This window comes from Sceloporus occidentalis, unplaced genomic scaffold (assembly GCF_023333645.1).
Source record: "Sceloporus occidentalis isolate IW3139 unplaced genomic scaffold, rSceOcc1.0.p SCAF_176, whole genome shotgun sequence".
Lineage (NCBI taxonomy): Eukaryota > Metazoa > Chordata > Lepidosauria > Squamata > Phrynosomatidae > Sceloporus > Sceloporus occidentalis.
This window is the reverse complement of record NW_028317156.1, coordinates 1,568,289-1,581,833: the sequence shown is the minus strand read 5'-3', so window position 1 is coordinate 1,581,833 and position 13,545 is coordinate 1,568,289. Positions and strand designations below refer to the sequence as shown.

The window sequence follows — 13,545 nt, the reverse complement described above, 5'->3', positions numbered from 1 at the left end:
TCCAGTGTCCCGGTAGAGGACCCTCTTCCTACCTCTATGTGTTTCCCTAGGTTTTCCTAGTGCCCCCGGCCCGATGAGCAGGGCTTTCTTTTTCCGCAACTGCCCTGGCCTGGCAGCTGCCTCAGACCCAGTCCCCAAACTCAAGACTATGGCGCAAGAGTCCCCAGGTGTCCCTGTTACCCCGGTGACAGGGACACAGTCTCCCATTATGCTTGCTCTGCATGCCACTGCAGAGCCCAATACCGATTTTCCAGCTCTACCTCCTGTTGAACCAGCTTGTCCAACAGGACCCATTGCTCCTTGGTTTGCTGTCCCAGGAATGACATCTGTAGTTCCTGCTAGTCTCTAATCCTTTCTTCCATGCTTGGAAGACACTGACCCCGGCGTGTAACAGCCTCCTGGAGGGCCATAGTGACTAGGGCTGCAACTAACGATTATTTTAATAATCGATTAGTTGGCCGATTATTTTTTTCGATTAATCAGATAAAAAAATTTAATTGTTTTTAAATTTAAAATAATGTAATAAAAAACGTACAATTTACACTTTCATCTCTATCACAATGGCCTCTCTCTATTCACCTTCTTATTTTACTGACATAATAATAAAAGCTACAAGAACCCAAACAGTGTTTCTCAAACTAGGTTTTAATACAAAGTTATTAGTAAATATTAATTCATATGTTAACTATTTTTCATATTTAAGAAAAACTATGAGAAAAAAAGCTTGTTTAATTTTTTTTTATTTACCAAACTGCCCCCGGTTATGCACATCTGACCCCCAGCTTGCCACTCTGCCCCCATATATGCCTTATACCTCTTATATGCCAGTGATATGCAACTGAGCCCCCTGATATACCTTTTACCCCCAGATATGTTTTATGCCCCCCTGATATGCCTAATATCGATATGCCTTATACCCCCTATATGCCCTAAAATTCATAATACCCCCCATACACCACTATATACACCACTCTGGCTCCTCCCCTCCCATACACCACTCTGGCTCCTCCCCCTCCCATACACCACTCTGGCTCCTCCCATACACCACTCTGGCTCCTCCCCCTCCCATACACCACTCTGGCTCCTCCCCCTCCCATACACCACTCTGGCTCCTCCCCCCTCCCATACTCCACTCTGCCTCTTCCCCCCTGCCATACTCCACTCTGCCTCCTCCCCCCTGCCATACATCACTTTGCCTCCTCCCCCTCCCATATACCACTCTGCCTCCTCCCCCTCCCATACTCCACTCTGCCTCCTCCCCTTCCCATACATCACTTTGCCTCCTCCCCCCTCCCATACTCCACTCTGCCTCCTCCCCCTCCCATACATCACTTTGCCTCCTCCCCCCTCCCATACTCCACTCTGCCTCCTGTCAGCCACGGAGGTTCACAAGACACCAGGGAGCCGGGTAGAGAGGCAGAGTGCTGTATGGGAGGGGGAGGAGCCAGAGTGGTGTATGGGAGGGTGGCTCCCATACACCCCTCTGACTCCTCCCCCCTCCCATACACCGCTCTGCCTCTCTACCCGGCTTCGTTACTGACAGGAACTTTCACTGCAGCTTCATAGAAGCCTCAGCGTAAGTGAAGGTGAGTAACGTGTGATGTAGACCCCCACCGGCTGACAGAGAGGATGATCCTCTGTCAGCCGGTGGGGGTCTAAACGATGCGCACAGACAGCCTCCGTTACTGCCCTTCACTTACGCTGAGGCTTCTATGAAGTCAGTAACGGAGCCGGGTAGAGAGGCAGAGTGATGTATGGGAGGGGGGAGGAGTCAGAGGGGTGTATGGGAGGGGGAGAGAGACGGAAGTGAGAGACTGGCCGACAGTGAGGGGAATCCAGGTCCCCTGCAGCGTTGCGGGGGATCTGGATTCTAGTGTTATAATCCGATCTCTGAGGTCGGATTATAAATTTTATAATCGATAAAAATCGATTCGATTAATCGATAATGAAAATCGTTGACAACCGATTTTATCGATTAGTTGTTTCAGCCCTAATAGTGACCCTCAAATCTGTTGCCTCAGTTCCTGGTATTGATCCGTAGGCAGAGCATGACCTGCAGCAACCCCTGGAATTCTGATTCCACATCCATGTCCTCATCAAGGCGACCGAAGTCTGCCGTCCTGACAATCAATCTTGGTAGAAAGGAAGCAGTTCTGCCACCAATGCCACGGAGCTTGATAGTCCAACCGACTACCTCTGCAACACACTATCTTTCCCCGGTTTCCCAGTCACTAGCAGAGATTCAAAGTAGTCTTCATTTTGTTTATACCCTACACTAGTTTTCCCAGCCCCCACTAACTATTACTGGCCGAAATCAGTTCCAAGGTTTGGCTGGGGTAAAGGTCTGTAATGGTGGGCGGGGGGAGTCTGACATTAAACTAAAACAATGGCGGTCACTCCCTGGCTGCATATCTTGGCTGTCTGCCAGAGATAATCCCCTCAGCAAGTGATGAGATCTGTGTCTAACCCCAGCAGTATAAGTCTTTACAAAGCCAGGGCCCATAGTCGGTAGGGAGAAGGCTGGCTTTCAGGCCTCCCCATTGGCCCCAGTGATGGAGGGTTCCATCACAAAGGTGTCATAAAATTGGTCATGTGGCCAGGGCTTTGTTAGTCCCAATGGACCCCCTGTACCCACCTCCCCAAAAAAACAAAACCCCTTCCAAAGCCAGGGCCCATAGTCTGTAGAGAGGAGGCTGGCCCCCAGGCTCCTCCCATAGCACACTGGATTTTCCACCGAGTACACAAAAACCAAAAGGTTTAATTGCAGAATGAGTTGATGGATCCTTTTTTTACATGCCTATATTTATGTTAGTTTGAACTTATATAATAAGATGATACATACATCATAACATGTATAAGTAAATCAATTTTTATATTTATAAGAAAATAGTAAAAAAGAAAACATAATAAAATAGCTGATAGGATATAAATGCTTCAGGTTTACAATGTATAATTCTGCAAGGTTTATGAAAATTAAGGAATGTATTGGTATTTATTTTGTAGTCATTTTTTTCTATTTACCAGTATTTATCAAATTATTATCAAATTTTGTAATGTCTCGGGTAATTGAGGCGTGAACGAATATTTAAGTATCTACCTACTGGTATTCATCAAATCAATTCAAATATCTAACTAGTTAGACCATTACTCTGTATACAATGTAGATCAACATGTTCCTGCAACAATTGTGGTGTTTTTAAATTATTACATTTTGTATCCGACGCAGCCCCAGACCTATGAGTAAGTCTGTGCTAATGGACGAAACTCATTGGCAATTTGTGGATTTTTAATTATGGATTAAAATGTCAATTTTTTACCCTGTGGACTTGAATTTTGTATAAAGAACCCACTCTGAGGAACTTTCTTGACGTTTTAGTAATTACTGTGTAGTAGGCAGCTTGAGGGAACTGAGCTTAGAAAGTAGCAAGGCAAATGATTTGGAATTCATGTACGTTCCCTTTTTAGGAACTGGATAATATGAGAGAAGTTACTTTTTTGTTTTAGCAGTGAGAAGATCAGTAGTAATTGCCGGAGGGCTGTCTTTGTAGTATGTTGTGGAGGGAATTCATTGTAATAGGTCAAACAAAGAGTTTTTGGGAAAGGAAATGGGTTAGGCAGTTGTCTGATAAATGTTATTTGGAGGCCAGGAGGAGAATGGTGATAGGACACTAAGTACATGGGGTGTGAGTAGAGAGGAATTTAAAATGGCAGAGACCAAGACATGTTTAAAGGAAAAGGGAACATGCCATTGGAAAAAAGAGGTTAAAAAGCTTTTACATATGCTTAGGGTAGACATAAAGCTATCCCGAATCTAAGACAAGACCAAGGACTGATTTAAGGTCTGAGTCTTTACATCAGGAAAAATGCAGGGACTAGATTGGCCAAATGATTGTTATCCTGTCAAATTCTATTTTTCTACCACTGAAACCTATAATTAATAGCCTTCATAGAGAAGTATTTTTTTAACATTGTATTCATGTAATCTGTTTTGGTTTAAATCTCTTTGTAAACTGAAACTTTGGTTATTTGTATATTTCATCATTTTACCAGTGTAGAAAATGTGTTGCCTTCACCTGTAAATCAGACAACCCAGTAGGGAAGTACAAGGAAATTGTTGACATGGTTGTCATACATTCAGTGTGTACTGTTAATGACCATATAATTCCAATACCAAATGTGTTATGGTTTTATAATTATCCTGTTATATAATTGCAAGTGATAAAAAGAAAAACCTGGAGCAAAGTTTTTTTTACTACTTCATCTCATGTTTTCCTGAGCTCCCACTCCAGATATTGACCAATGGAATAAGGTAATTGAGCAACTGGGAACGCCATGCCCAGAATTCATGAAGAAGTTGCAGCCCACTGTTAGGACATATGTGGAAAACCGACCCAAATATGCAGGTTACAGCTTCGAAAAACTCTTTCCAGATGTTCTCTTCCCTGCAGACTCCGAGCACAACAAACTAAAAGGTGAGTTTGACGGAGACCCAAGATGAGTAGCTCCATTATGTAGGTCTTTCTTGACAAGAATCCATTAGGCAACTATGTTATAGCTCTCATTCACCCAGTCACTTGCTAAGACACAGTGTAGGTTGAGAAATAGACAAATGTTTATTGAACAGGACACTTGTATTTATACACACAGAACTAAGTGAAATACAATATCCTCCACTTTCTCTGGTTCCACCCAGGGTAACCACCATTTCTGCCAGCAGCCTGGTGCCCTCCCCCCCGGTGGCCTGCTGTGAAATGTCCCAGTGTACAGAAAACAGGATGTCTAAGTCCCCTAATGGGGCGACCCAAAACCCTGTACCCCCCCACCCTGTAAATCCCCGGATGCCTCTCATAATTGCCTCTCGCCTCTCAAACTAACACACTGATCTAAAGCTTTATGGGAGAGCGACAACCGCTTGAAGTTTTAGTGGACCACAGTGCCACCAGCAGGTGGAGTAAGAGTTGCAGGGAGCGGGAAATAGGAATAAAGACAGGGAGTCCGACTGACTACCTCTGCTGACTTGTGCTCCCTTAGCCTGGGACAACACACTCTTTCCCCTGTTTCCCAGTCACTAGTCGAGACTCGGTGTATAACCAAAATGAAGACTACTTTTTCACACACATGTCTGGATATAGCAAGAAAATCAGACATTAACATAAAACAAGATGTAGGGATACAAACCTACATCTGACCCCCAGAGACAACAGCAGCCTGGTGCCCTCAGTAAAGGGATTAACAATACAATAGGGTTCCAACCTCCACTATTTATTACTGGCTGAAATCAGTTCCCCAGTGATGGAGGGTTCAGTCACAAAAGCCAATTCTAGGGCTGCAACAACTAATCGTTGCCAACGAATTTCATTATCGATTAGCTGAATAGATTTTATCAAATATATAAGACTATAACACTAAGGAGACCTGGATCCTCCTCTCTCACAGCCGATGGGCGTCTGCACGATGCGCACAGACAACCTCCACTGCTGTCCGCACTTCCACCGGGGCTTCTGTGACGGAGCACCAGCGTGACATGACCTTCTGGTGCTCCACCATAGAAGCCCCGTCAGAAGTACCGGCCAGCAGCAGCGGAGGTTGTCTGCGCGCAACGTTCGACGGGCGCCAGAGAGAAGGATCCGCTGCAGCAAAAGTGCCGGCCAGCAGCAAGTTGTCTACGCGCATCACGCAGACTCTCACCGGCTGCCCCACTAGACACCAAGGAGTCTGGAGCATGGGGGGTAAGTCTGGCAGGGTGGCATATAGGAGTTATAAGGCATATCAAAGGGCACTATGGCATATCTAGGGGTATAAAGTATATCTGGGGCAGAGTGGCATATCAGGGGGGTATAAGGCATATAGGGTATATTAGGCATATTTGGGGGGCAGAGTGGTAAGCCTGGGCTCAGATGTGCATAACTGGGGGTCAGGTTGGGAAATAAAAACAAGAAATGCATTTTTATCGTTTAACAAACGAAAAATGCACATTTATTTTTTAATCCGTTTTATCGAAAAAAGAATCGGCCAACTAATCGATTATGAAAATAATCGTTAGTTCCAGCCCTAGCCAATTCTGCTGCAAAGTTTTAAATGTGGTCTTATCATTTCAGCAACATGTGGAACAGACCAATCAGAAAAAAAACTTTTCATTGATTACTTGATTGTGGTGAAAAGAACACTACAGAATGTTTGCTTGCTGTGGACAGTTATAAGACATGATCTGTATTCTTATTGATGGCGCTAAGCAGAAAAATTGGTATAGTAAGAGATCCAATCACTGATAATGACAGTACTGTGTGTAGTAATAGTTTGTTTTTATCCTGGAAGAAAGTCAACATGAACTATGTAATCTATCTGAACAGCAAATATTAACAGTCCAATATATCATCCATGTAACTTGGCTTTAAGTGTCATATTATTCCAGTTTACTTGAATGCATTACATATTAGACTCTATGATACCTGCTGTCTTTTTAGCTCATGACATTTTGTCACCCTCTGACCTACATTTGCAGCCAGCCAAGCTAGAGACCTGTTGTCCAAAATGCTAGTAATAGACGCTTCCAAGAGAATCTCTGTGGATGAAGCTTTACTGCACCCTTATATCAATGTTTGGTATGACCCACTGGAGGCTGAAGGGGTAAGTGTCTCACCTATACTGGTTAGTCTCTATTTCAGTCTTTCTTTATGTTAGATATCCTCTGTAAGTTGTGTTCCAATCATTCACAGAGACTGAGAGTAGAAGTAGAAAGTGGTATTTAGTAGTATTTAAAGAATTTTGGTAAAAACCATGTAAAAGTGTATCTTGTAACTGACCTTGGTACCCCGAATGGGTATATCCGCTAAAGTCAGCTTCCTCCGCTACTCTGGCTGTTGAACCTCTTGCTTATTATCGGCCTCGTTACTTCCTCTCAAGAAACATCATCAAGACTAGATGCTTGAGGGTAAAATCATTAACTGAGTTTAATACATTCCGCAGCGCCGGCCGATTCCGCAGCGCTCTTACATTCATTGGAACAATTTATAAACGCATACGATAACAAACTGGTGCAAAGGAGAAGAGGGCCCTGCTCTTGCGAGCTCACAATCTAGTCGGTGGTTGAGGGGAGTGAGACAATAGGAGAGGACTGTTTGGATGGGGATGAGTTGATCTGGTTGCGGTGATGTGTTGAAGCTTTTTGTTCAGGTGGCTTTGATTAGGATGATGGTTGGGAGCACTGGAAATGAGGTAACAACATTAGAAGAAAGCCACAGGTCGTGAGAGGAGCGAAGAGGGCGGGTAGGGGTGTATTTGGATAGGAGAGATGTTTTTCAGGTGGAGGTGGCAGGATTTGGTGAGGGACTGGATGTGAGGGATGAAGGAGAGAGCAGAGTCGAGAGTGACACTAAGGCAGCGAACCTGGTCTGTTGGTTGAATAGTGGAGTTATCAACAGTAATAGAGATGACAGGAAAAGCGAACATAATAGATGGCGGGATTACCATGAGTTCAGTCTTAGGGACGCCAGCCATGATGCAATTCCTGATAGACAGTCAGTGAGGCGAGTTAGAAGAGAGGGGGAAAGGTCAGGAGCGGAAATATAGAGTAGGGTGTCATCTGCATATAGGCGGTACTGGAAACCAAAGGAAGAAATACGTTTTCCGAGGGAAGAAGTGTAGATGGAGAATAGCAGAGGCCCAAGAACTGAGCCTTAAGGAGCACCAGTAGATAGCGGTAGGGGAGAGGAGCAAGTTCCAGTAAATGAGACACTAAAAGTACGGTTAGAAAGGTAGGATTTAAGCCATGAAAGAACCATGTCACGGATGTCATGAGCATGGAGGGTCTGTAGAGGTCCAAGAGAACAACCAGTGAGAATTGGCCTTTCGTTTTAGCTGTGAGGAGGTCATTAGTAATCTAAATCAGTCCAGTCTCTGTTGAATGCTGTGGACGGAAACCAGATTGTAGGGAACACACGGGTATTTTAACCCCTAATGACAAGACTATTTCTTAGGACAAAGGCTGTTTTAGCATGTTTGCGTTTTTCCTGTTTAGCTGTAATTTTCTTCTTTCTCATTTAGTGCACCCACACAAAAAACCCTATTGTTTTGTTTTTTTTTTGTTTTGTTTTTTTTTTTCAGGACAAGCAGGGCTTTCTCTAAATATTATTATTTTTCTCACATAATCTAATTTTTTTGGGGTGGAGGAACGATCGCGGCGAAAACTGCAATCACGGCGATTGCAGGTATTTGTCGTGAATGCATTGCATCATGAGCCTGTACGTATACGGGCTATGTCGTAAAAGGGTTAAACAACACAAGGTGCTAATTTACATACAATAATAACAGCCGAACACACGCAGTTTTCAATCAGGCCGTCTTTTGCACAGGCTCAGTGTTGGCACTCAGCCCAGTAGGGGTCGCTATTGTAGTCTGTTGGGAAGATGGTAAACACGGGTGATTCCTTGACTTCTGGCCGAAACTGACTGGATATCTGATGCTGGTGCAAATACTGGCCATAGAGGTCTCTGTCCTGTAAGTCCTGACGTGTTGGAGAGTAAAACACCTCTCTCAAAATGGAGGTACCCCAACTCTGTACCCGAGCTCCACAGTCTTTAGAGTCTCTGGTAATTGGGGAAACCTGCCACTCTGTACTATGGGGAAAAAGTAGTCCAAACGTACCCACCTCCCCAAAAACAGAACCCCTTCCAAGGACAAGGCCTCTAGGGAGGAGGCTGGTCCTCAGGCCTCTCCAGGAGTCCAGGGCACAGTGGCTTCCACGAAGTGTCTCTGTTACTGTTGTCAGGACATGAAATCTAGTTTTTATGACCTGAGGCTAGAGATTAGCTATGGGCTGATGCTGAGTCATGCACACATGCACATTCCTAGAGCAGGCAACATTAAATTACAGAGGAACGTATCTGGTTCAATCCTGGCATTACAAATGATATACAAATATGAAAGTTTTGTTTTTCTCACATTTACAAATATGTGTATGTGCATACCCTAAATTTATATGTAAATGATATACTCATTCTGGTAGAGTGTTTCTATGCAGTGATTTTTTTTTTACTACTACTGTACAATTACAGATACCATTACCATTTGTAAAAGTAATGACTTGACTTGACATGTTATAATCCTTGTCTTTAGCTGTTAACTGTTACACCAGTAACCGTTCATTTGTGCAGTTGTTTAGTTTCTCACATTCATTACTTTCATTTCACTTTTCATTACAGCCTCCACCAAAGATCCCAGACAAGCAATTAGATGAACGAGAGCACACCATAGAGGAATGGAAAGGTATCTGGGTTTTTTTGTGTTTTTTTTTTGTTTTTGTTTTTTTTTATAGCCGGTGATGTAAGTTTAATTTATAGAGTCAGAGTATCTGTTACTATAACCTGTTAAATCACACAGAGGTGATTAGCTAAAATGCTACAGTGAAAACATCTGCACTTAAGAGATTCAATGATGTCCATAAAAAACACATAATAAACTTACATTATAGTCATGCGTAGAAGAGTGTGTGTATGTATGTATACTTTTGTTTAGACATTTTAACTCTTCCTCAGATGCTTCTGGGAGGAGGCCACTGAAGTATTGAAAGCTTATGTAACATTAAATCTTTTTGTAGATCCAATAAAAGTAATTGGCTTCAAGTAAAGACTGAAATTTTGCTTGTGCCAGGCTATATCTTTTTATAATTATTTGAAAAGGACTGTTTAATGTCCTGTGCAGGCTCAACATTGTCACAGAGCTGGCTAGTCCGACTGACTACCTCCACTGACTTGTGCTCCCTTTGCCTGGGACAACACACTCTTTCCCCGGTTTCCCAGTCACTAGCCGAGACTCAGTGTAGGGTATAAACCCAAACGAAGACCGCTTTATTTTTCACACACATGGCTGGATATAGCCAGCAAAACACACATTTAAGATATTGGGATACAAACTGCCCCCCTTAATCTGCCTCCCAGAAACAACACGGTCAGTAACGGGATTAATAATACAATAGGGTCCCAACTTCCACTATCTATTACTGGCTGCAATCAGTTCCAGGGTTTGGCCGGGGTAAATATCTTTAGTGGTGAAACGGGGGGGGGGGGCACTGACTTAAACAACATATTAGTACACCATGAGTTGGGTCTGATATTAAACTAAAACAAAGATCCTGGCTGTCTGCCAGAGAAAAGTGATGAGATCATATACTGCTGGGGGGTAGCCACAGAAGTCTTTACAAAGTCAGGGCCCATAGTCAATAGGGAGGAGGCTGGCTCTCAGGCCTCTCCAGTGGCCCCAGTGATGGAGGGTTCTGTCACATGCATATTAAAGTAATTACTTCAATATGCATTATTTTTAATGTTTACGAAAAAACAAATCACTTGCTTTATAGAAAAGCTGCAGCGCCCTGTGTCCTGATGATTCCCAATTCCCATAAAGCAGTAAATGAGCGTCAAGTTATAGTGCTGTTGTTAGACCCCTGCAACATTTGGTACGCCAACAAATGAGTTGATGGGCTATACGTATATATATATATGTCAGGAGATATATTTGGCTAAACACATCTCATGGATGGAAAATAGCTAGGTGGGAATGCATATGGACGGATTCTGTAGAATATCCCCATGCATTTGCAAGTAGCACATGATGGAAATCTAATGGGCCGTTTAGCTATCATATACATTAAAGTTGATATGATGGAGTGGAGAAACACTTGAACCCTACTGCAAGGCAACAGTTGCCAGCCCTAGGGAAGTTTTGACACCAGACATTAAGTGTAACATCCCCCCTTTTATTTTCAGAGTTGATATACAAAGAAGTCCTGGATTGGGAAGACAGAGCTCGGAATGGAGTGATCCGTGGGCAACCAGCACCTTTAGGTTGGTTACATTTGCTGAAAGGTGGAGCAGCACTGGAATATCTGGACAGTACAATTGTCATTTCAGCTAGTGGATTCACACAATTTCCTAAGGCTATGTAAATAACAGTAACCTAGAGCACTATAGAATTTTTTTTTTTTAATTTGTCCAGACCTTATATTACAAAAAACTATCTTTACAGTTGTGTAAATTATATATTCTAGAACAAGGCTTGACAAACCCCAGGCGCCTGTGACATAGCCACTAAAAATCGATTCCTGGTGCCCAGGAGGTATGCCTGTTATGGATGTGTCCGGCCGTCCTGCATGGCTCCAAGGGGATGCTGTGGCGGGAGTGTGGCACCCAGCCACGCACGGTACATGGCCCGATAGACAGAGGCAAGCGGTTTGCACACAGTGCAGGCAGGGATGAGAAAGTGAGAGGGAAAAGGAGAAGTGTGTTATGTATATTGCTACAGACACACACGCTGACTCTAGCACTATGCATATATGCTCACACACACTGTGTGTATAGTGTTAGTCAGTGTGTTTGTTTATATATATTGTCACAGAGCTGGATAGTCCGACAGACTACCTCTGCTGACTTGTGCTCCCTTAGCCTGGGACAACACACTCTTTCCCTGGTTTCCCAGTCACTAGCCAACTAGTGTAGGGTATAACCAAAATGAAGACTGCTTTATTTTTCACACACATGGCTGAATATAGCCAACAAAACACACATTAACATAAATCAAGATATTGGGATACAAACCGCCCCCTTTATTAGCCTCCCAGAGACAACAGGGTCAGTTAAAGGGATTAACAATACAATGATGTCCCAACCTTCACTATTCTATCTATTACTGGCCGAAATCAGTTCCAGGGATCGCTTGGCCGGGGTAAATGTCTGTTTACCCTGTGCCCCCCAATAAGCACAGGGTTACTTATACATAAGAAGAGACTGGGCAGGAAGATAAGGAGTCTCCCCAGGAATCCACCAGTGCCCCCTTCCCAAACATACCCCCATGTGTCCTCAGCCTCAGGGGGTTACCAAGACCTGCAGTTTTAATGGCTTTTTAAACCAAACACTTGAATTCTTTTATCCTATTATTAAAGAGAGCCTCCATACTAGAGGAGTGCATCGGTATGCGGGACCCGTCAAAAAACTTTTTCCGGGTGTTGCGGGCGGGAGCAGGCGGTTAAACAATGTACCTGCGGGTCGCAGTAATCCCACGCACTCCCGCAAGGCTGCCTTTGCGTTGCTCGCACACATCGTCTCTCCTCTTGTTTCCGCCCAGGAACCCAGCGAAGTCACGTGAATTTACATCACATGACTCTGCTCAGTTTCTCCTTCCCCTGGGCGGAACAAGAGAAGAGATGCTGTGTGCGAGCAAGCAAAGGCAGCCTTGCGGGAGTGTGCAGTAAATCTGCAGTTCAGGTAAGGGGGTGGGGGAGTTTGTATGAACGAGTATGCGTGATTGAGAGAATGAATAAGTATCTGTGAATGGTTAGTATCTGTGAATGAGGGAATTAAATTCTTCGCTATCTCTAAAAGCTGTGACAGAATGTTTGCGGGATTTGACACATATGTTCTGGGAGCGGGTGGGAGTGGAACACACACATTGCGGGAGCGGGCGGTAATGGTCAGAAATTCAGCGGGAGCGGGATTAAGAAAACAGTCCCGCGCAGGGCTCTACTCCATACCACATGCACAGTCACAGAAGTAATCTTAAATAACCAATATCTCTTTGTAAACAATATTTGAAGTATAATAGGTTTTACTTCAGGGTTCCGAGCAACCTAATGAGTAGGTTTATTCTAATTTAGTCTAATCTGCCCTTTAGACCCAAAAAATTGTGTTTTTATTCCCTGTACTGATTTTCCACCTAAACATGATTGCAAAAAAACTAGTTTGCTGACCACTGTTCTCGAAAATTGTTTTCTATTACAAGGCTGAAAATGGAAATTAGATGTAGCAATGAAGTTGCACTGCTCTAAATAGATACTGTAACTGACTCCCCACTCTGTTTTCTCATAGCACAGGTGCAGCAGTGACAGACGGAACCCAGCCTCACACCTCTTCCTCATTGGCTGATGCATCCTCCACCTCGACGGACCCAACACTTCTGTCAGACACAGAAAGCAGCCTTGAAACCACAGCAGGCACCATGGGATGTTGTCGATGACCCAGTTGAAGGGGGGGGGGGGTAGGGTTTACAGGAGGCAAGGGGGAAGAGGTAACGCACATACCTCAAGTATGATTGAATGGCGGGATGCCACTTGTATCACTATAAAAGTGAATCAACCAGCAGTAAGCTGTCATTTGCACTGTGGTCAAAGAGGGAGGGGTCCCAAAGTTGATTTAAACATCAGTAACACTTTGAGAGCTGAACAACCATAACCATGGAACCATAAGTATCCACAACACTCCTTACCAGGATTAATTTGGTTAAAAAGTGTAGCTTCAACCTTAGTGCTGTATTTTAAGTGCTGGAGAGTTTGAAAAGCTGCCATACATATTGTTTTCTATTATGTGTTAAAGGGGAGGGGCTTGGGGCCCCTACTTTCAGAAAAAGGTCACTTTGGTCCTGATTGTCTTGAATTTTTTTTTTTTTGTCTTCTGTTGCCTTGCTGGTGCTGCTCATCAGTTTATACATTCTATCCTCCTAAAATTTTACAGGTTTGTTCTGTAGTATTAAATTGTGTTTTGTGGGGGTTTTTTTTAAATC

The 13,545-nt window shown here is 43.7% G+C and overlaps 1 protein-coding gene across 5 annotated transcripts in view; it reads left to right on the top strand.

The window, feature by feature from the left end:
• Nucleotides 1–13,002, top strand: part of LOC149278997 (mitogen-activated protein kinase 8) — a 67,361-nt gene extending 54,359 nt beyond the window's left edge. For 2 of the 5 annotated variants that reach the window (XM_089501531.1, XM_089501532.1), the window contains exons 7-11: nucleotides 4,290–4,472; nucleotides 6,503–6,627; nucleotides 9,201–9,264; nucleotides 10,761–10,838; nucleotides 12,866–13,002. In XM_089501531.1, the coding sequence (XP_089357657.1) occupies nucleotides 4,290–4,472; nucleotides 6,503–6,627; nucleotides 9,201–9,264; nucleotides 10,761–10,838; nucleotides 12,866–13,002 (587 nt within the window). Of the gene's footprint in view, nucleotides 1–4,289; nucleotides 4,473–6,502; nucleotides 6,628–9,200; nucleotides 9,265–10,760; nucleotides 10,839–12,859 lie in introns of all 5 variants that reach the window. The other 3 variants (XM_089501530.1, XM_089501529.1, XM_089501533.1) reach the window with 2 other exon arrangements.
• The last annotated feature ends 543 nt before the right edge of the window (nucleotides 13,003–13,545 follow it).